Raw genomic sequence first — 23,064 nt, 5'->3', positions numbered from 1 at the left:
CTTTGTTTCCTCCGTGTTGCACCAAACAACATCCAGCCGCTCCACTCCTGAAACGTGTTGATCGTTTTTTTGCGTCGTCTTTTCGCTGATCGCTTCTCCAGACACATTTCTCTTCAGGAAGTCCCGTTTTCTTTCTTCTTTCATTTCATCTCTGTCGTCTTTTCTCTTGTTCTCTCCTCTCCCTCCTCTCCTCTTTCATCTCCTCCCCTCTCCTCTCATTCACCTTCTCTCACCCTCTCCTTAATCTCTCTCTCCCTCGCTCTGTCTCTGAGAAGCTGCTGAGTCAGCGGGACGACTGGATGCTATAAAGTGCTCTATCAGCTCAACCAGCAGCATCTCTCTCTTTAAGTGAGTCAGGGGGAGGAGAGAGGGGGGGGGGGGTACTCTGAGGACACTTTGGTCCTCCAGCATCAGTACACTGTGTACTGCAGTACTTTAAACAAGTACTACTGCAGTACTTTCAATGAGTACTACTGCAGTACTGTGGAGCTGCGGAAGGTCGAGGAGCTCTGCTGCTTCTTTCAAAGAGTTCATGGTTCATAAAATAAATCCTCTCTTCACTTTATGTTTTCTTTCTCTTTACAGTAAAAAACAATGAATCATCAGTATTGGAACAGAGCTAGAGGAGGTGAGGGGACATTAAATCTGCCCTGAATGTGGTTTCAGTTCTGTGCAGGTTTTAATAAGACAACACAAACCCAGATTCTTTTCAAGCATCCACAAAGAAGAGACTTTCTGCTGCTTCCTGTTTGGTGCAGGATAGAGAGCTTCTATTGGTTGTTACACCTGGTTCACCTAATTGAAGGCGTGTCCAGTCCACAGCAGACCAGTTTCCTGTTGCGGGATTGAAGCAGACACTCACAGTTACGGAAAGTTCAATGAATCTTGTGTTGGTGTTTGTTACCTTTCTTCTCACCGTTCCTCCTCTACTCTAGTAATCCAGTGCACACAGTGCTGCAGGAGCCTCATTGGTCACTAGAGCTGTCGATCATGATGTCACATTCCCTCTTTTTACAGCATCAAATAACTAACTCAAACTAAACTAGTCAGAAAAATGATCACTGTGACATAAGTCAGCATGATAAGAACTAACTATAATGACAGAAACCATGTTTGACAAACATTTATTTGACCTGGATTTGGATGTTATAGTTTGAACTATGTACCATCTGTTAACGTGGAGGAGGCACGGTTTATCACCTATACTGCAGCCAGTCAGCAGTTGGAGCTCTAAATGTTTGGCTTCACTTTTGGCTTGTTTGGGTGGAAAAGAAAAACGTCCTCTGAACTTTTACATGTCTCTGATTCTGCAGTAAACAAACTCTTCCTCCTCCTCGTCTTCCTCTTGTCGTCTGAAGTTCTGTAGTTTGAGCTTCCCTGCTGTATAACTCCTCTCTCTGCTGTACTGTACACTTTCTACTGTACTCTGCAGTGTTCCTGTGTGTTCCTCGTTGTTACTTTCTGTCCTCCTGCTGTTTCTGCTCCTCCGTCCTCTGCGCTGTCGTTTTATTTCCTCTTTTATATGCAGCCCATTTGGCTGAAGAGGGTTTTTCACAGCCCACAGGTCTCTGATGGCTTTCCATAAAGTGAGCCGGGTCGGCGCTGTCGCTTTACCGCCGGATCGTTTTCTGTCACGCCAGCCCGCTGACCAGAGAGAGACCCCCGTTCCACATCCACAGCTCGTTAACTTTTAGAGGTCATATGTAGACGACGTCTGCAGGAACGAGCTGCTGCGCTCACATTATTCAGATCTGATCTGTGCAGATAAAGAGACGCTGAGAGCACGGATCAAAACGCTTAACACACGAGAACGAGAGGAGAAACAGCACACAGTAACAGCAACCATCAAATTTACAGCCAGGTTTTATTTTACTCTGCTTGTTGTAAAAGAAACACGTAACAGTGTTATCATCACCTCTCTGTCTGTTATGTTATTGATTATTACCCACTTTGTTCAGTTATCTGATTTCAGAAACCTCCACTTCTCCTCATGAAGCCACACAGGAGGGCGTGTGGTTAACAGCTTAATATACCTGCAGAAACCAAAATAATGCTGCCATTAAATCCTGATCCAGACCTTTGGAAGGATCTCTGAGTTTATGCATCCATGTGACAAAAAGGCATCTGTTCTCTTACTGAAACTGAACAAAAAGATTTAAATTTACAGGACAAATTTGTATCTGTATAAGTAAAAACTGTATAAAATATATATTCAAGCCTAAAATATACCTCACAGTTTAAACTCTTGAAAGTTACTTGGTCTAAATTCTAAGTGAAATACTTTTGGTTCCTTGTCAGCCAAAGAAAGACACATATTTACTATATGCACCAAAAATCTCTTAAGATCCATCCATTTTCTTCCACTTATCCGGTGCCGGGTCGCTGAGGTAGCAGTCCAAGCAAATTGACCCAGACATCCCTCTCCCTAGCAACACTTTCCAGCTCCTCCTGGGGAATCCCGAGGCGATCCCAGACCAGTTCTTTCCAGTCCTAAGAATATGATGAAAAGCAAAAAATAGGGGTAGGTATGGTCTATTTGATATTTTTGTTCAAAAATATTGTATCACAATATTTATGGAAACCTAAAAAGTCTATCAGTCAAATAAATGAACAGCAAGACGAGGGTGGAACAACACATTACTTCATAATCTTTACTAAGGAAAACAACTGATGTTGCCTCATGTCATCATCCATTTCTAATGATGTTCAAAGTTTTGTTTTATCTGCATTACTGGCGATGTGACAGAGACTTCTAACCAAACGAAAACTCATCATCTTCTTTGGGTGTGATTCTGTGTTACACTTTATCTGCAAATACCCTGTCTTTTTTACGTAATCGAATATAATACTCTGAAACTGGAGAGGAAACTTTTATTAGGTTTGGGTGGAGTCCTTCGCTTTTATTCGTCATCTCCTCTGACATGAGTTTTGCTACAGTAGAAGAAGAACTAGCTAGCTGGTCACTGAGCTTTCTTCTGCTACTGCTTCTTCTTAATCTTCCCTCTGTTTTATGGCATGTGGCAACCAACGTAAAGAACCATTACCCCGCCGTATACTATGAACCATCTAGTCACACAGAGTGCTTCTAATACAGATTAGACATTAAGATATAAATCACAAGAATAACAGGTTGAGATTCCACTCACTTGGTGCCACAAAAGCTCAATGATTGAAAACCTGAACCTGAAGAAAAGAAGAGAGAAGAGGAGAAGAGATGTCTGGTGAATATGATGTCTGTCAGTGAAGTTAGAATTATTTCAGTTATATAGTCTCCAAATATGAGCTAAGCTGCTAGAAACATCCTTCACAGGGACGGTTTTACTCTGAGACTGAGAGGAAGTTTCAGAGCCTTGACCACAGACTGTTGTCACTGTAAACTTGTTATATCACTACCTCTACCAGAGTCTTTTCATGTACCTGTACTTTTACTTCAGTAAAGTCTGTCTGCACTTTTACAGTTTAGCCTGAGTTGTAGCCGCTGCTCTCCGCAGTGCCACTCTGCAGAGACCCTGAAACTCGTCATCTGAACCGTCCTCATCCTCTAATGGCAGAGATATTAAAAGACGACGTCTTTAAATCTTGTGAATATGAGGCCGTGCAGTCACAGCCAACACACATCAGTCTGAGAACATCCTGTTAGCGTTATGAGCTCTCTGCTGCGGCCGCCGTCTGCTCCTCACCTCCATTATACGGCCGCGCTGGGCCAGCTTCCCGGGCCCAAATTAAAAGAAGAGGAGCAGAGTCCTTGACGCCGAAGCTTCGTCGATGGAAATTAGCCTAAGTGTTGTCATTAATATTTCCCCGGGCGGGCTAATGTCTGCATGGTAATGTTAAGAACAGGATATCCCCTCAGTATCTGCTGAGGAGGCTCTTTGGGGAGTTGGAGGAAACCTTTATGTGCTCAGAGATGAAGGCTAATGTTCAAAGTGAGTCAAGTTTGAGATTTAGTGTTCACTGCGGTTTTACAGAAGAGAAGACGAGCTGAAGGCAGACAGCTCAAACTTCAGTATCCTCCAGAGTTACTGAGAGCTTTCACTTACCTGCCACCATGAAAACCGCTCATCCACCTGACTCAACTGTAAATATAACAAATATATAAAGGACAGAAAGCTTTGACTTTTCCTTTTAAGGCACAATATCAGACTGTCGATATCCTTGTTTGTCAGATTTAAATTTGATTCGCAGAGTTTATCAGAACATGATCCTTTAAAAGTACCTCATATCTGACACAGGATGGGGAACACTGGTTGAAAAGGTTTAAAAAGAATAACTTGATGCTAATGCTGCAAAAAAAAAACTGACTAATATTCAATGCAAACATCAGGATGATTGAGCAATTCCACAGAGTGGAATAGACAGAGTGATGTGGTTCTATCATCTTGACTGTGATTTGGTTGCAGGCGTGAGGCCACAGGCTGCAGATAGTCACAGAGTGCTAAAATCCAGTCCAACATCACAACATTTAGCGTGATGTTGCTTTTATACAAAAGTATCATCAGCATAAAGTATTAAACAGTTATTATCATCATCATCATAAGAATGCCTAACAGGGTTTTATGTTATATTTGTGGCCTTTTTGCCATTATTTGATAGGACAGCTGAAGAGAGACAGGAAGTGTGGGGAGTAGAGAGCGGGGGAAGGCATGCAGGAAATGGTTTGACGGCCGGGAATCAAACCAGCATCCCCTGCGACGAGGACTGTAGCCTCTGTAATTGGGGTGCTTAGACCACTAGGCCACCAGCGCCCCATGCCTCACGTTTTTACCCAAGTGTCAACAGGCAGAGGGGGAATGTGCCGGACTACTTTCAAGTTGTCACTGATGTCGCTTTAGATGTTTAGAACAAGCGGCAACCTCCGGTCTCAAAATATGAAGCCCATGCGGAATTGTTTCAAACTGCAATTCATCGAGTATCCGCTTGAGGCTGGCTGCAGAAACACCGGAAACCACATACACACCAATTTAAAAAAGACGATCTTTGCAGCATTAATAAACATGTTTACAGCCTGGTTCAAAAAACGGCTTGGCTCTACGTAACTAATTTCTCTATCGGCACACACTGTACGGGGGGTGAATTTTTTCTCACGCGACGGTTCAGAAGATACTAAGATTACGATTTTTGCCCAAATAAGGACATCAATCGTCAAGCATTCCATTCTATTCTGCTTTGATCTTATCCATTTCATTCTATTGCCCTTCACGTAGACATGTATAAACAGGTTGTCCTTGGTGTTGCTTTTACTGATGATAATGACCAATCAGAATCAAGTATTTAGCACAGCCAGGTAATAAATCTTAATTTGTGCAATACTCCGACTTTTCATCATCTTTGGTCAACATATAACAAACGCAAATCCAGTTTGTAACCTGCTGAACTATTAAAAAGTTCCTCACAACTTCAGCTCAACTTTTGTTTTTTTGCAGGTACAGGTGTGATATAATAAGATGGTGAAGGTGTTTAATGTTCAACTTCTGAATTTGCATGTTAGCATTACCACTGTTAGCATACCAGCAACCTAATTTTAGTCTCAAATCCACAGCTGTATATTACAGTTTGGATATAACATTCATAATAGTCATCTGTTTCCCTCTCCATTATCTTCCTCTTCATCCCCACCTTCTGTCTTCTTTTTCATCTCTCCTTCTTCAACTTTTCCCTCTTCTTATCCTTGATCTCTCTCTCTCTCTCTCTGCGCTCTTCTCTTGCTTTGTTCTCTAAGCATCTCCTCCAGCTTTCTCTCTTTCAGCTTGTATCCACTTCCTTCACTCCCTTCTGTCTTTGTCTCCTGGATCGCATTTTACCTCCACGGACGTCCCATCGTCACTCTTCCAATTCTGTGACTTTTGACCTCCTCCCTGTGGACTAATATCCCCTCATCACTGTGTGTTTCAGGGTTTCGGTGACGGCTCCATCCTGCCAGAAGACCTACAACTGGAAGCAGAGGAGGAAGAGCCGGAGCTTATCCTGGATGGAGGCCTGCCTCGCTATGCCAACTCCTCACTGACCTCTGACCTCCTCCTGCCCGTGGACGACAGCAGGGAGATGGCTGTGGACGAGGAGGAGCAAGAGGAGAAGAGGAGGAGGGAGGAAGAGGAGGTGAGGAAGCAGCAGACAGTGGAGGAGAACACAGGCTCCCTACCCAGGAAACCTCCACCGTCGTGGGAGGAGTGGAAACTCAGCTCCACCAAACGAGGCGGAGGAGTAGAGGAGGTGAGACGTGGTTTTTGTGTTTGACCTTAAATATGACGTTTAACCTCAGGGTGTCGACCTTTAACATAAAACATAATTATATCCCTCACAGCAGAATGGGAACAGAGATGTTTGTGTTTAAAGTATTTGTTTTCTGGACTCAGATTATTCGCAGAGAGCTAGAGGAGGAGGAGAGATCAGACCATGAGAGCATCGTCTCTGTAGGAAAACTGATCCTGGGTGAGAGACACTGGAGTGTGTTGGACTTAAAATGAATTGCAACTTTTTATGGCTTTACTAATTTGTGTGTGTGTATTTGTGTATGTGTGTGTGTGTGCAGGACTCCCAGACTCCAGAGACAGTGAAGCCGACTCTGAGCTCACTCTGACCGACACCGACACAGAGTCAGTATCTTCACCACCTCCTCCTCTTTCTCCAACATGCTTTGTCCCCCCTCTCCTCCACACCAGCAGATTCCTCTTTCTTGATGTCATTGAAGATAAATATTTGTATTTATAATAATTCGTCATATTTTAAATAAAAGCTTTCACAATAAGGTGTAAACATAGATGAAGTTAAAATAGTTCCTCCAGAGCAGTCTGAGCTCGGGGAACAAAGCTCCTGTTTTTCTGCAGATTGATGGTCTGTATCTGCGGTCAGAGGGGGGAGGAGGGTGAGTCAGAGGGGAGGGGGTTGAGTCAGGGGTGGCAGAGGGAGTCAGAGGTTGTGTGCTGCGGTCAGAGCTCTGAGATTTGTGGTTGTGTGAACGAGGGCTGGCAGGTTGGAGTGTAGACAGATTAAACCTCTTTCTCCTCCTGTGTTCTGGTTCATGTAAAGTCCTGTATCGCCCTCTACTGGTTACAAGTTTAACTGTACATACCTGATTCCTGCAGCAGTTCAACCTGTCCACATTAGTAGTCCTCATAATCAACCCTGAGACATTTTTCTATTCGTAAGAGTGAGCCAAACATTTCTGTCATTGTAAAAAACACACAGATGAAGTTTTCTCTTAAAAGATTTTTCAATCTTTTTTTTCTGCACAGGTTTCAAGATGGAAATATTAATAATACAGAAAACGACCTGCAGATACTTTGATAATGTATTAATTATGTCAGTGAATTATTAAAGGGGACATATCATGCTTTTTTCATCAATATATATTGGTCTAAGAGGTCCCAAAAACATGTATTTAAAGTTTATGCTCAAAAAAACACTTTGAAATCAGATTTTGGCATGCCTGAAAAGTCCTTTTCTTCATTCCTCATCAGAACACTCTGTTTTCCCTCTGACCACGCCCCCTCCGGAAGTGGATGTGCCTCGGCTCTCCAGCACGTTGATCTAATGTTTACATGTTGGCTGAATATACACGGCTGCTCAGAGATCGCGTTACTTCAACCCTCTGAATCTGATCCTGACGGAGAGGCGCCTGTAGCAGGACCTTTCTGAAGGATTGGTCATAGATTTAGTGTTTCTTGTTGTTTTATTTATCAGTATGTAGACGTGTGTCTTGGTACACAGCTACGAGCATGTAGCTATGTGGCTATGCTAACTAGCGCTAGCACTTATCCATGATAAATCATCCACTAGATCTTCAAATCTGCAGACGTGGGGAGTAAACCCGACCTCTGCCAGAAAGGCAGCGGGACCTTTTATGAAGGATTGGTCACAGATTTAGTGTTTCTTGTTGTTTTATTTGTCAGTATGTCGACGTGTGTCTTGGTACACAGCTACAGCTACAGCTACAGCTATGAACATATAGCTATGTGGCTATGCTAATTAGCGCTAGCACTTATCCATGACAAATAAAAATCATCCACTATATCTTCAAATCTGCAGACGTGGGGAGTAAAACCGACCTTTGCGTTTATTAAGAAAGCCTACAACTAGCATGCCTCCCTCCTAAGCTCCTTGTTGGCACATATTTGTGCAGGTAATGAAAAACGGGGGAGGGATTCAGTATTATTTTATACAGTCTATGGGCTGAACAAGCTCCGAGCTCTGACTCCGTGACAGACCGGATATTGTTGTTACGTAACAAAAACACGGAAGTCTGAAACGGCTCGTTTCACACACATTTACAGAAAGGTGTAGAAATCAAAACAGGGGCAGAATGGATTTTTTTCATTCTTGGGGGGTTTGTAGACATGCCAGGGACACATATTTCAGGTAAAGAACCATTAAAAAGTCAATTTTGCATGATATGTCACCTTTAAGAGAAATCATCAAACGTTTGCTCATTGACACTTTTGATTTTTTTTAAATGTATTAATGAAAGTAGTTTTTTAATGCATTATCATAATTATTCAATATTTATTTTGATTATTTTCATATTAATAAGTGCAAAACTCTCATGGCAGTATATAGATGAATAAAGTTAAAAAAGGATAAAAAGAAAACACAGGCCAAAATTGAAAAATGTACTCATACAACTGTAAAATAAATATATGTATCTCTTTAAAATAATGCATGATAGTTTATAGAAGGGTAAGAATGCGGTAAAAGTCATGAAATAATTAAAAAAGAAAAGAGAAAAAAATTATTGAAATATGAAGTGTTAAAGCATTATTTTGACTAAACAAGCCAAGCAAAAATGCCACTTTTTCAACTCTTAAATATTTTATGACTGAAAAAAACATTTAATTGTTTGAATAATGTCATTATTATGATAAAGGATGAATCAACTATTAGTTTAGGTGCAGCCGTATACTTTTCTAAATGACCGTTTCCAGGTTTTGGTAGGATTATTATAAAAAAGGTCTTCCTCAGATTCAGCATGAAATGTTTAACATCTTAGGAAACTTGAGGATATCCAAGCCAGCCTTCCTGTGTGAGTCTGAGCTGTAATCATGACCTTAGGTGACATCATGATCAGAGGCTCCAGTGTGAATTAAACTAAGAAGGAGGTTATTTCACTCAGTTAACTCACCTGTGGTTTGTTCACAGATCAGAAGAATATGGTGATTTACCTGTGGTTAATCTGAGGAGAGAAAGTCACTGATGGTTGATTTTGTTGTTGTTTTCTTTCCGTGTAGGTCCGTCAGGATGACTGACATGAAGAGGAGAAGGAGGCGGGGTCAGGGAGGAGCTTCTCTGCCAATCAGAGGAGGTCGAGGGTAAGATACTTCCTTTACCTGCAGTTAGTCAGAAAGAAGCAGAGTAGGAACCTGTAGCTGACTGTGTGTGTGTGTGTGTGTGTGTGTGTGTGTGTGTGTGTGTGTGTGTGTGTGTGTGTGTGTGTGTGTGTGTGTGTGTTTACAGTGATCTTCCTGAGAGAGAGGAGGGGGAAGGAGAGGAGACTCCAGCCTTCAGTCACTGGGGACCCCCCGCAGGTAAAACCCTGTCTGACAGCAGAGGGTTATAAATGTGTTCATGTCTTATTTTATGTGTTTGTTTCTCTGTGTGTGTGTCGGGGGGCAGACCTGTACAGGTAATAAACTGTGTTAATGTCCTGCAGGGTGGAGGTCTGGCCTGAGGAGGGTCAGTCTCTGGGGCTGAGCATCGTGGGAGGACGTCATGTGATCAAACGTCTGAGGAACGGAGAGGAGCTGAAGGGGATCTTCATAAAGCAGGTTCTCCAGAACAGTCCTGCTGCCAAGACTCAGTGCCTGAAGACCGGGGACAAGATCCTGGAGGTAAGGACGGGTCTAACTCCTGGACAACAAACACAACATGTGAGCGTCTCTTTTTGAAAACATGCAGTGAATGAACTGAGCCTCTGTGTGTGTGCGTGTACAGGTTTCAGGTGTTGACCTCCGGGCTGCCAGTCACGAGGAGGCGGTCGGTGCCATCAAATTAGCGCCAAGCCCCGTCGTCTTCATCGTCCAGAGCCTGTCAGCTACGCCACGGGTACGAACACACTCACTGCAGCCTCATTCAGACGGCCTCAGGAGACGTCTGCTCACAGGGAGGCTTCATAGAGCAGTTTACGTCTCTATTTTTCCAAGTATGGTTTAGGATCTCTCTCACTGCAAACACAAAGAGAAAGAGAAGCAGAATCAAAAAGAGCTTGCATTGCAGGATGATATTCAGCAAAAAATTAGAAAACATACAATAAAGGTCTGCAAAATACAAGATCAGTATGACAACAGAAGTTTTGTCTTTGCTCCGGTTTCTGAAGGTTGTCATGTGGTCGCCTCTACAGACAGAAACAGTCTGAGTAGCTGAGACGCAAACTACCAGACTGCACACATGTCACACACACATAATATATGACACAAATACATAATCACACTGTTGTATGTGTATTTGTTTCAGCCTGTGTCTCTGACAGCTTCCAGCTACAATAAACACAGAGCAAAGAGGACAAAGTCTCCGGTAAGATGTGGTGCTTCCTCGTGTCTGCTTACAGAGAGGCCTCAGGCAGTCTGTTTATATTTGAAACTAGCTTATTACTGCGTCTCCTCCCTTCTCACGCTTTGACGCCCCATCAAACCCAGCACAGTGCCTGTTTTCATTAACTAACATCTAACTGTGATTCCTGTAGAGTCCAGCAGGGGGCAGCACAGCCTCAGCATCACTGAGGGGGAGCACTCATCCACTTACCTGCAGCGGTGTCTCTTTCTCACTGTGTAACCCCACCTTCACTAAAGTCAACACCACTGATTCATTCTGTGAAGACTGGCACTAAGATTGTTTTCATCTCCACAGCAACCAGGTGTAGCCCCGCCTCCTCTGAGACAGCCCCCGCCTTATAGACCTCCCAACCAATCAGAGCAGGAGCTGGACTCTGACCTGGAGCAGGTTAAAGGTCAGTAACATTCCCACATATGTATGATGCCTTGATAATGCTTCTTATGGAGATGTTCTGCAGCAGCCTCATGTAAACACGCTGGTGTTAAAATGGAGTTATAACATTTACGGAACAAATGTTCACATTTTAATCTCCGATATCGAAACCAAATTTTTGCCTCTTTCCCCTTTTTTCTTTCCTCAAGCTCCTTTACTCCCCTCCTTCAACGTGCCTTGTATCGTGCAGGACACACAGGCCACTGTATGAAATATGTTAATAGGCAACATAACGTCACATACACTGCAGTGATCCAACAACAGCAGAAATCATAATGACGTCTCCACGCTGAGACCGATCTGTAGATTCTGTGTGTTTAATACGAGTAAGGAGGCAATTAATCAGTGTTTGATCACCTTAATATATTCCTCTCTTTGTGTGTTACGGATACGTGACTCTCAGTATATCTGTGGCCATGATCCGCAGAAAGCTCTGAGCCACAAAATAAGTGTACCTCCAAGTTATAGGTGTGCATGTGTGTGTGTGTGTTTCTGCATAACTGAGAATGAGCTGAAAGCATCACAGGACTGTGAGGGAGCAGCTGAATCCGTGGTCTGACTTTACTTATATAATATGGCTGTTATGTCCTCTGTAGCCTGTAGGGGGCGCTGACAGTGCTGTTATAACTGATATCCCGACTGTGATGCTGCCTTGATTTATGAGCAGAGTCCTCGCTCCTGGACTCGGCAGTAAATGAGCGCAGGGTTAATGGACTCTCTGGCTGCGTTTGGGCCTAAACCAACTCATTAATAAGACCTTCACTTATTACGCACACACACACACACACACACACACACACACACACACACACACACACATACACACACACACACACACACACACACACACACACACACACACACACACACACAGACACCAACACCAACTGTAACCACTTATAGTTTGATGTATCTGTACCTCTCACATTTAAGCTCTCTTTTCCTCCATCTCATTTTAAAGTCTGCATAAGTTTCAATTGTTACTTAATTTCTACAGTAAGTTTATATGAATTGTCTTATAAATTCAATTTTTTCACTTTTAATTTTAAACATAATTTAAGAGAAGTTTTGTTTAAGGGAAATGAGTGTGTGTGTGTGTGTGTGTGTGTGTGTGTGTGTGTGTGTGTATGTGTGTGTGTATGTGTGTGTATGTGTGTGTGTGTCTGCTTGTTTTTGTGTTTGTGTGTGAAGTCTCTGATCTGACTCACACTCCTGACAGACTGCGAGCTCCCATCTGCCATTTTTGGAGAGAGGTGTGTGCGTTTGTGCATGTGTGCGGTTGTGTGTGTGTGTGTGTGTGTGTATAATCAGTAGTCTCTTGCCAAATAGCAGTCAGTGACTCTGTAATTAGTGTCAGCCTTCAGCTCCAGCCAAGATCTCCCCGTCTTTTGGCTTCATGTAAACAGAAAATGTGAAAACAAAAACATCATAAATTCTTACAGGCAGGAAATCTATCCCTGTTTATTTAATATGATGAATTCTCAAGTTTATTCAATATGTACATATAAATAAACTTAAAGTACACACACTTGTAAATGTCAGAAAACTTATACCGAGGCTGCGTCCTTGAAGTCAGCTGTTTGAGTCAAGCTATTGTTGTTTTATGTCTAGTTGTTCCCCAGAGTTCATGAGTTTTACCCACTGCAGATTTATCCACAGAGGTCACCTACTCCTCCTCCTCCTCTCTCATGCAAACCAAGAACCTGAAACACGAAAGAAAGCACTGTATTATTCCATTACAGTTACGTAACAGTCTTCATCAGGAGGGACGTGCTGCACACTCACGAACACGTACAAACGTCTGAAACAAATGCGGCAGTGGGAAACATACTCCAGAGAAAAAGATACAATGAAGATAAAGCAACCATATTAAAAGAGGAAAAGCTGTACATACATAACCATGCAAACTCTGAAATGCTTAGAAAACAAAAGCAAAAGAAAAATGCTGCAGATCGAGACATGACAGCAGAAGTGCTCCAGGCCACCAGGGGCACTGTGTGGCTTCTTTCTATCATGTTAAGCTCAAACAGTTTATACATATATAAAATCATCACACTGGACCAAATCCACGCTTGATGTTAATCTAATCTATATATTTTGTCTTTATTTGGAGTTATTTGACACCTTGTAATCGAATCTAGAAAGACCTAACACATGTGAAGCATATTTGTATTTAAAGGCTGAATACACAAGGCATCAGTGACGCACAGACTGAGTGGCAGTGAGGGTGTCTTTGGTTTGGTTTGATCTCACAGCTAGCTGACAGTTATGTATCAGTGTGTTAATGTGTGTGTGTTTGTGTCTTCGCAGGACTTGTTTGAGCCAGCAGTCCCCCCCCGTCCGGTCCGTAGAAGTATCCCAGCAGAGTGGAGGACGTCTTTCTTTCGTCTTTCTCTTCCGTCTCTCTCTCTATGTGGAGTGTTTGGGTTTTCCTCGCTATCTCTGCCTCCCTCTGGTCTGGGTGTGTTTGGTCTAGTCTGGGATAGTCTGGTTATGGTTTGGTGCTTTTGAGGCGGCGGGGCTATGATGTCTTTTCTTCTCCTGGCTGCTGGTTGGAGGGTGATGCTGGTTGTGGGCGGAGCTTATTTGCTTTGGTGCTTACGGGCTGATACCTGACTCAGGTGTTTGGACTGGATTTGATCTGGACTTTTTTAAATCATGTGCTTTTGAGAATTATTCTGATCACATTCTGAGAGAGAAAACTTTTTGTTGTAGGTAATTTATTTTCTTATTTTTACTTCAGTTTTTTCACTGGATTAGATTATATGGATATTTTTTGCATCATGGAAATTGACTGGAATTACACACACACATCATGATGAAATGAACACTAGTGTTACCCAAACACAGCTTTTCCAATGCTTGATTTACTTAACCTGATGATCTCTCGTCTTCCTTCAGATTTTAATCTGTGTTAATGTTCCTTGCAGCAAAATGTAAGACTTGATATTGTGCCAAGCTTGTTTTAAAAACTCTGAGGTAGAGGTGCAGTAATGTTTATTTCAGCCCTCAGTTTTAAGTTTCTCAGTTTTTAAACTTTAAATGTTCATTAAAAATACAGATGTGACACTACTGCCAACATAAATATGATTTATGATAATAAAATGTTCTGTTAAAAGCAATACAAACGTAAGTTTCCAGCACATTCATTGGCTCAGTCTCTAGTTGCAGCCTTAACCTCAGTTTGCAAGGTTAGGCTGAGTACTTTGTCCTCTTTAGCCTGAGCTCATCTCTCCTGGACCACAGCCCAGTGGTCTGTAGCTCGAACTGAAGGACAATCACAATAACCTTGTTACTGCTCAGGTCCTCTGTGGCTGTATTCATGAAGCTTCATCGAACAGAGTCGCTCAGAGTGATAAAAGTCTAAGAAAAGTCTTGGAAGAATGAGAATAAGTTCAGCGAGTAGGGCTTTAAGAGGCTGAAGAGTTTCTAAAGTAGAGGTTGAACTTGAGGAAAGACGGAGTGATAGGAGAAATGCTCTCTGAATATTACAGTGAGTTAATTAGCCGCTGCAGATTGGATTGTGTTTGTGGTAGATCTCATTAGAGATGTACTCAAATCTCCAACCCAACCCAACAACAAGATATCACTGTAAATGAAAGTGATCACAACATTAAGATATTCAACAACTGGAAAACTCAACAGTGCAGCAGTGAGTCTGTGATCACATCACAGCAGGTGAACCTCAGTGAGGATTATTATTAATGATACAGCAAAACTAAGATAGTGCAAAATAACATCATTATAAGGTTGATGTTTAACATCAGATATTGCTCTGTAATCAGACAGAACAGAGGACATCTCTGTGATCACTTACTGAGAGCGAGGGCACACCACACACTGGGTTATCGATCTTAGATGGCTATTCCAAAGTGCATGTGTTTTCAAACACTTTGAAGGTTGTGTGCTTTTAGAGTATGACTTATCATTTATCAGAGATATTCCTTACGTGAAATAATGTTCGTAATTATCAGATCAGATGTCTGACTAGATTCTCTAATATCACACATCCATTTTACCATCCTTCCCTGACCATAATCACTGAAAACTGATTTTTGTATCAACCAATCACAGCTTTTGAAAGAATGTTATACCCAAGTGACAATTTCCAGCTGTGAGAAATGAAGCAGTCACGGAAGTGTTAAAAATTGCAGTTCCTCGGGTGTCCACATGAGGCTGGTTCCGGGACTGCAGGAAACCACATACACACCCCTTCAAAACAAAAAAGAAGAGGACCTGTACAGCAGAAATAAACATGTTCACAGCCTGGTTCTAAAAAAAGATATTAAACTTTGGGGTTTTGCATAATTATAGGCATAGCTGACTTGACTCTACCAAGGAGGCTAAAGACCCGCCTCCACGCTGCCTCCTTGCCTTGTTAGGTCAACCAAAATGTAGTTTTCTATTACGGCAACCGCGGACAATATGCTTCAAAACTCTCCTTCAGGAACAAATGGATGACATCACGGAGACTACTTCCATGTTTTATACTGTATGGTCATACCTAGTACTGAGGTCGACCACACCTCCTCACTGAGGTAAACTTCATGTCCCTTCCTCACTCTGAGTTGCTCTGAGGATAAATCACTCCTGGATTTCCTGATAGAGTTTTCTCAACTGAGTTAGGACCTCTAAGAGGACTTTTCAGGAGGTCTTTGGCTCAATATTTAGAACTACTGAGGATCAGTTTATTTCTGTCTTCAGGGTCATCTGAGCAACAATCCTTCCTGGTCTGTATCATGAACTCCAGAACAACTAAGACTCAGCTAGCCAAGAGCCTCTTCTTAAGTACAGATTGGACTCTCAGACTGTTAAGGTTCAGACCCCCTGGTCTTAAGCCTGGACTCTTGAAGAACTCAAGGCTTAACATGCACGCTGTACGTAGTGAGGCTGTCGTCTTCATTGTGGCAGTTGCTGGTTCAACTCCCGGCCTCGACCCTCTACTGTTTGTCTTCCCCCATTCTCTACTCCCCACATTTCCTGTCTCTCTTCATCTGTCCTATCTACTGAAGGAGAAATCCCCCCTCAAAAAAAATCAGACCCTTAGGTAAACTGCTGTAAACCTCTACAAGTGTTAGTAGGAGACTAAATCAGGGTCCTGTGTTCTCATATAATATGTCTCATCTCATGCAAAGCTGAGATCTGAGATGGTTTGGACCGATTGATGCTTGTAGAGTTGATATTAGCAAATTTGTCTGATTCAAAGCTGGTTTAACTGCTGCCTAACAGAACTCATTTGGCGATATATAAAATGCAGTGTCTGTGCTGAGGTTTGGGCCAGAAACACATTCTGATTACAGCTTGTTGTGTTTTCTGCCAGCTGTCTGATTTTTGCAGCTGATGGAAAACAGCTACCGCATATTTATACAGAAACTCAAACTGAGCTCAGTTTCTTTGCCAGCTGCAGACGTCTGTTGTGTCTGAGGGCTTTTTGTGCTGCGATCTCTCCAGAGTTTGACACAAAAACAATAAAATCACTTGTGTGGATCAGCATGCGGAACATGAGGAGGGAAAGGAATTGCTCAGAGCCAAGTCAATCCTCATTTCTCCGTCCATGATGAATCTGTGTTGGTGATGGAGCTGCTCGTCTCTCAGGCCTCCTGCCCCCTCGTCTTCTTCGTTTTCAGATTCTCATCTCATTAAAATTCCTGGAGAAAAATGATATTGCTCCTGCAACAATAATAAATGATTCAATTTGATTGTAAATGCTGTTTCAGGTTATTTTTCTCAGAGACAGAAACAGCAGCAGGGATCTCCCTCGTGCCTGCAGCCCGAGGCTCAAGCTGATTCATCAGGGTTAGGTTTTATTGAACAGCAGCAATCATCAGTATGACTGTTTTCCTTTAACTGAGCTGCTCAGTGACTCTTTGCATTAAGCCTGATACGATTTCAAAAAGCATCTTTCAAAACTCTGAAACCTGCATTTCACAGAATAATATGTCAGGAAATGTCGGGATCAAATTCCCTGGACTAAATCTGTAAACAAGTTGTACCAGATAAGCTTCCTTTTTGTTCCTCTAGTAACTCCATCTTTTTATCCCTGAATTTTTCCTTTAATGATTTTGGCTTTTGAAATAATAAGGAAGCCTAACTTTAAGTCAACACAAAGTTCATGTTAGAGTTCTGTCTCTGAGAACAGAACCTTTGGTAAATTGTAGACTTTACAGTGGAATTCTTCATGATTAAATACCTGACTGTGCAAAATACTTGACTCTGATTGGTCCAAACTGCATAACAACAGTGATTAATTCTCAACACTCAAAGCAACGCCAGGAACAACCTGATCACACACTTTATATTTAATCATTCTGTAGAAAGGAGAATAGACTGGAATGCTTCTGATTGATCAACAGCAGTGATTGATCCCACAGAATTCTGCAATCTACAAAAAGTAGTCTGCCACATTCCCCCCCTGCCTGTTGACACTGTGGTAAAAACATTAGTGTCGTCTCAGGCTGGTCTTGTGAGTGGGGAACACAGACTGTATAATTCATGGATGTAGTATCTGTGACGTCACCCATCTGTTTCTGAAGCACTGTTTTGAAGCCAATCGCTAGCGGGATCCACATTGGAAATGCTGAACTCAACCAAACGTCTGTCGAGCTAGTGTGACGTAAAGAGGCAGGCTTTGAGCCTCCTCGCCAACAGCTACAATGTTGGAAAAGTCGTAATCTTATTATCTTTGAAACTACCGCATTATGAGAAATTCACCCCCCTGTACAGTGTGTGCCAAGCAAGAAATTAGCTATTCCGACTAAACAATTTTTTTTGTATCAGGCGGTAAACTTTTTATTTCTGCTGTAAGGATCTTTTTTTTTTTGGAATGGCTGTGTATGTAGTTTCTGGTACTTCCGGAGCCAGCCTCAAGTGGACACTCGATGAACTGCAGTTATTAACACTTCTGCATTGGCTTCAATTCTCGTGGCTGGAGGTTGCCGCTTGTCAGAGTAATAATGACTTACTGGACCCCAACCATCTCTGATAGGGAAAAGTGGAGCTTCACCGTGTCCAGCAATCCAGACAATGGCAGAAGAGCCGGTGAAAGCATCTCTAAGCCGCTTATCTCTACAAAGTCACTGTAACCATCACTTAAATCAACAAAAACATCATTAAATTATTTGTAGATGTCTTTAGTTGGTAGCTGGGTGATGAGCAGGACAATGTATAGTGAACAAGTGAGGTTGCGTCAGAGTTCTGCTCATTCTATTGGGATTCTTGTTTGCATAACCATCTGTTCAATTTACAATATCTTAAGCTTGTTAGTATGTGGAGATTTTATCAGAAACTATGATAATTTTAGCCATTAATCACTTATTACTTTTCAAAGAAGATCCAACTGGTCTCTTATTTTGAAACTGGCTGTGATATTGTTCCAGCTTTTATAAACAACAGGTAGAAAAGCATTGCAGCTTGTGTTGTATGAAGTGTTTTGAAGCCCTTCAGGTTGATCTGAATCCAGATAGAGAACTGTAAAGTCATCATTTCTTGGATAAAAACATCATATTTTCAGTTTACTGCTCTGAGCGACCACAAAATCACAAAAGTGTCACCTGAGAGACAACCTGCTGCTCACAACGACACAATATAATCCGAACAGGCTTGAGGAGTGTGTGATGCAGCGAAAACATTTACCTGTACTAAAACATCCAGGTAAACAGCACACAGACAGCTTGACAATGAGACAGGCTGTTAGTGCGAGTGTGTGTGTGTGTGTGTGTGTGTGTGTGTGTGTGTGTGTGTGTGTGTGTGTGTGTGTGTGTGTGTGTGTGTGTGTGTGTGTGTGTGTGTGTGTGTGTGTGTGTGTGTGTGTGTGTGTGTGGTTTCAGTTTATAAAGAATCAGTGGTGTGCGTCCTCGGCTGCTTGTAGGATGATTGACAGCTCTGTGAGGAGAAAGAGGAGACACTTTAGAGGTTAGAAGAAGTGTGTGTGTGTGTGTGTGTGTGTGTGTGTGTGTGTGTGTGTGTGTGTGTGTGTGTGTGTGTGTGTGTGTGTGTGTGTGTGTGTGTGTGTGTGTGTGTGTGTGTGTTTGTGTGTGTGTGTATTTGTGTGTGTGTGTATGTGTGTGTGCATGATGTCAGCTAAGGTGAACAGCTCTATCTCAGTCTGCTCTGCCTGCTGAGCCCCTCACACGGATGTATTGATCATTTCTTCTCTCTTGTTTCTGAACTGGATCTTCAGCTAAGTTGTCATGTTAATTTATGAGCTCATGAACCTGAGAGGGTTTATAGTTTAGCAAAGACATCTTGTTACCTGGAAGATGATCTGAAGTGTGGGACTCAGGAAAGTCTCTGAACTTTCAATTTTAGTCCCATCATTGAAAACAAAAATCACTCTCACAATCATGCATAATAGCAAAACCCTTGCTTCCAAACTGAGGAGGATTTATTTCTCTCTATAAACAGGTATCTGTATGAAGAGCAGCTAACAATCTGTTCTAGATCAAACATTTACACTGAGACACAAATCTGCTTGATGCTGTGCCTCTAAAGACAATCAACATTTAGATTTCCTGACTTCCTGGAATGCACAATTCACCAAACAAACATTGGAAAAGTTGTTTTCTTCTCCTCTTGAGGACAGAACTGACAAAGCTTGACTTTTGACTTTGGACTAATCTGCTTAATGTTGATGTTATTTCAGCAAATTTGAGACCTGTTAATTAAAAAAAAAAAACCCAAGTAAATCAGCTTCTGTTTCAGGTTCATACCACTGAAGGAAGCCAGAGTGAGGCCTCTGTGTAACTTACTATGTATTGTGAAACTGAGACCCACTAGAAACAGAAGAATAGGCGCTGCCTAGGGTGATGTTTGAACCAGGAGTTGACAGTGTTATATGGTCCTATTAATTTTTGGTGCTCATACAGCTAAAGATTGCCAGAGTAAAGTCTCAGTTTAACTATTTACAGTGAAACTGAGATTCACCACCAAAAGGTGAATGGGCGCGCCTCTGAAGGATGTAACTAACAATTTTCCTACACTAGAAATGCATCGAAGCCGGCCATTCTCTCCAGAGGCATATACAGTGGATATCAAAAGTCTACACACCCCATTGACAGGTTTTGTGATGTAAAAATTTGAGACCAAGATAAATCATGTCAGAACTTTTTCATCCTTAAATGTGACCTATAACATAAACAATTCAGTTGAAAAAAAAATATTTTAGGGGAAGAATAAGAAAAAATAAAATCAAGTAATCTTCTGGTGAAGCCATGCTTTAGTTGATTTGGATGTATGCTTTGGGTTGTTGTCGTAATATAAACTTTAATTTAGATTCGGTTTCACTAAGATTTCTGAGCTGCCGCTTGTTGAGTTTGAAATGTTTTGGGATTTGTTTTTTTGCTTATAAGTTTGTTTCTGAATGAAACGTTTGAAGATTGCTTCGTTATAAAACAACATAACTACTTGTACAATGATGCCTATAAGGCGTAAGTTATGTTAAAGGGTAGGCAGGATAAGCCTTGGCTTCAGCCTACACCTTTTTTGGTCAGCATGGAATTGGCCAAAATATATGTGGATGTGTATGCATGTTTATATGTATGCATGAATGTACTTGTGTATGCATGCGTGTGTGTGTGTTCATATGTATGTACAGATCGATATGTGTGTGTATGTATATGCTGGACTTTATATTTTCTTGATGAATCCCTCAGTGATTGTTTTGTTTTTGCTTTTATTTGTAATTTTTACATGACTCTTATGTTGTGGAGGGACTTATTGGTCATTGACGCAGACCAAAATAAACCTAATCAATCAGGAAGGTGAAATTCCTCTTCATCTTCATTTTTCTAACAGAAGCCTGGAGGTTTTGTGTTAAAATGACTGGTGTTCCTAACCGTTCATACTTCCCTCCACCTTGACTAAGGCCCTGGTTCCAGATGAAGAAAAACAGCCCCAAAGCATGATGCTGCCACCACCATGCTTCTCTGTTGGTATGGTGTTCTTTATGTGATGTGCAGTGTTGTTTTTATGACAAACATACCTTTTGGAATTATGGCCAAAAAGTTCAACCTTAGATTCATCAGACCATAAAACATTTGAGACTTCATGTTTTTGAAACATTTTGCCGGGCTTTGATGTTTTTCTTCATAAGAAAAGGCTTCTGTCTTGCCACCCTACCCTTAGCCGAAACATATGAAAAATAGGAGAGATGTTGTCACATGCGGTACACAGCCAGTACTGGTCAGAAATCACTAAAGCTCCTTCAATGTTGCTGGAGGCCTCTTGGAAGCCTCCCTGACCAGCTTTCTTCTTCATCAATTTTGGAGGGATGTCCAGTTCTGACATGACTTATCTTGGTCTCATTTTTTGTATCACAAAACCTGTTTTTTTTAACAAGGGTGTGTAGACTTTTGATATCCACTGTATTGTTGTGAGGCGATTGTTGGTGCAAGGATGCTGAGTAACTCAGGAGCAAATAAGTCTGAATCAGAATCACCAAAATAAAAACAGCAGCTGTGAGGAGACAGCTAGAGACTCATTTTCTGCTCTGCTGCTCGTACAGCCTCCTCCAACTGTGAAGTGAGCATGCTTACTGGTGGTGCTGTCAGGAGTCCAGCAGGAGACACACTTGTTGGTTTTTCAACTTTAATAGATGGAGCAGTAAAGTTAATCCACACACAGCTCCTGAGGAAGGCATTTCATTTGCAGCTTGGCACTGGAATAAATACAAGAATTATAAGTTTGGTTAGTTTTGCAACATTTGGTTCCTGCAATAAACAACCTGTTTTCTGGTTTTCATCCAATCAGGGAGCTCTAATCCGATCAGATGACTTTCAACAAGGAAGCCCTGGAGACGCCTCCTTCTCTCTGACGTGATTAACACTTTAAGACATTATAGTACACTGTGTTAAAGGACTAAAAGGCATCGGTATGCTGGTCAACACACACAGTTGCACTTCCTATGCCTCTTTCTGCGCTAATAGGCTCGCTCTGTATGTGTGGGACTGCTCCTCAGCTGTGCTGTCCTTGACCTGATTGATGTGGCTGTCTGTGGACTGCAACACACACACACACACACACACACACACACACCACACACACACACACACACACACACACACACACACACACACACACACACACACACACACACACACACACACAAACTAATGCTGCAGGTGACCAAACGAAACAGGCCTGTTTCTTCCTCTTCTTGTGTTGGCTGGTTAGAAACTGTGACTGATGACCTCTGACCCTGCAGCTGCTGAATGAAGGCGATGCATTGATAATTATTACACACACACAAGCATGCAGTCCCCTTTGAAGTGCATTAAAATGGCCAGCGTATCCCTCAGGTGGAGCAGCTGTCCTTGAGAGGGGGAAGAACCCTCCCTCTGTATTTACCCGCTGTCCCTGTTCTCAGTTGTTTGTTCTGGTTTCTGTCTTCAGGTCCAGTCAGAGACCGGATAAGGCTACATAATAACTTGACAAACGCCCCACAGTCAGACTCTCTTCAACTCACATACTGAAAGGGAAAGTCAGTGTTTGTTTGTTTCATCCTCCTCTTGATTTAGACCGAATCTAAATAACTGTCAGAAGGGTTATAGGATGTTTCAGACATGCATGTTCCACACCAGATCGTTTAACAAGTGTGATCTTATTAGTCCAGTCATGTCAGATTGATTTGTGTCATTCCTTTCAAACAGTAGGGCAGTCCAAAGTGCCTGTCAGAATCAAACATTGTACAGAGACATATCACAAACATTAAATAATGTAGAGAAACATTTAATACTCCATTTAACATGCATTACTTTCATTACTTTTTATGTAGCAACAATCCAGGACATAGCATAAATATTTCAAACACCAGAGTGCGGAGCCAGGCAGTGTTTATATACGTGTTGAATCCAAGAGAGATCCCCAGAGAGGTTTTACAGCTATTGAACTTTTATCAAGCTACTCATAAAACCAACCTCAACAACTCATGGCTACCTTCAAAGTTATACCTGAAACAACAAAGTATTTTTTAAAAATTATAATTATAATTATTGTTATTATTATTATTATTATTATTAAAGGTGTTTTTTATTACTGTTATAATGATTGTTTATTATAATGATTCTAATAATCATTATTATATGTATTCTTTAT

The 23,064-nt window shown here is 41.8% G+C and overlaps 1 protein-coding gene and 2 long non-coding RNA genes across 4 annotated transcripts in view; 1 reads left to right on the top strand and 2 right to left on the bottom strand.

The window, feature by feature from the left end:
- Window positions 1–23,064, top strand: part of patj (PATJ crumbs cell polarity complex component) — a 137,855-nt gene that overhangs the window by 41,082 nt on the left and 73,709 nt on the right. The window contains exons 21-29 of the mRNA XM_034703343.1: window positions 5,893–6,210; window positions 6,354–6,429; window positions 6,530–6,593; window positions 9,222–9,302; window positions 9,448–9,543; window positions 9,644–9,821; window positions 9,925–10,035; window positions 10,444–10,503; window positions 10,837–10,936. Coding sequence (XP_034559234.1) covers window positions 5,893–6,210; window positions 6,354–6,429; window positions 6,530–6,593; window positions 9,222–9,302; window positions 9,448–9,543; window positions 9,644–9,821; window positions 9,925–10,035; window positions 10,444–10,503; window positions 10,837–10,936 — 1,084 coding nt within the window. The remainder of the gene's footprint in view (window positions 1–5,892; window positions 6,211–6,353; window positions 6,430–6,529; window positions 6,594–9,221; window positions 9,303–9,447; window positions 9,544–9,643; window positions 9,822–9,924; window positions 10,036–10,443; window positions 10,504–10,836; window positions 10,937–23,064) is intronic.
- LOC117826935 lies at window positions 1,846–2,445 on the bottom strand. The gene is made up of 2 exons (XR_004634111.1): window positions 2,330–2,445; window positions 1,846–2,033 (listed from the first exon to the last, which is right to left on the bottom strand). It is a non-coding gene; the product is annotated as an uncharacterized LOC117826935 (long non-coding RNA).
- LOC117826926 lies at window positions 2,441–10,845 on the bottom strand. Of its 2 annotated transcripts, none has more exons than XR_004634109.1 (7): window positions 10,732–10,845; window positions 9,940–10,154; window positions 9,609–9,840; window positions 9,446–9,530; window positions 9,156–9,320; window positions 3,147–3,183; window positions 2,441–2,490 (listed from the first exon to the last, which is right to left on the bottom strand). It is a non-coding gene; the product is annotated as an uncharacterized LOC117826926 (long non-coding RNA). The 2 variants fall into 2 exon arrangements; XR_004634110.1 differs by having other exon boundaries at window positions 9,446–9,526.

This window comes from Notolabrus celidotus, chromosome 2 (genome assembly GCF_009762535.1).
Source record: "Notolabrus celidotus isolate fNotCel1 chromosome 2, fNotCel1.pri, whole genome shotgun sequence".
Lineage (NCBI taxonomy): Eukaryota > Metazoa > Chordata > Actinopteri > Labriformes > Labridae > Notolabrus > Notolabrus celidotus.
The sequence above is the reverse complement of the archived record's forward strand: the minus strand, read 5'-3'. Positions and strand labels throughout refer to the sequence as shown.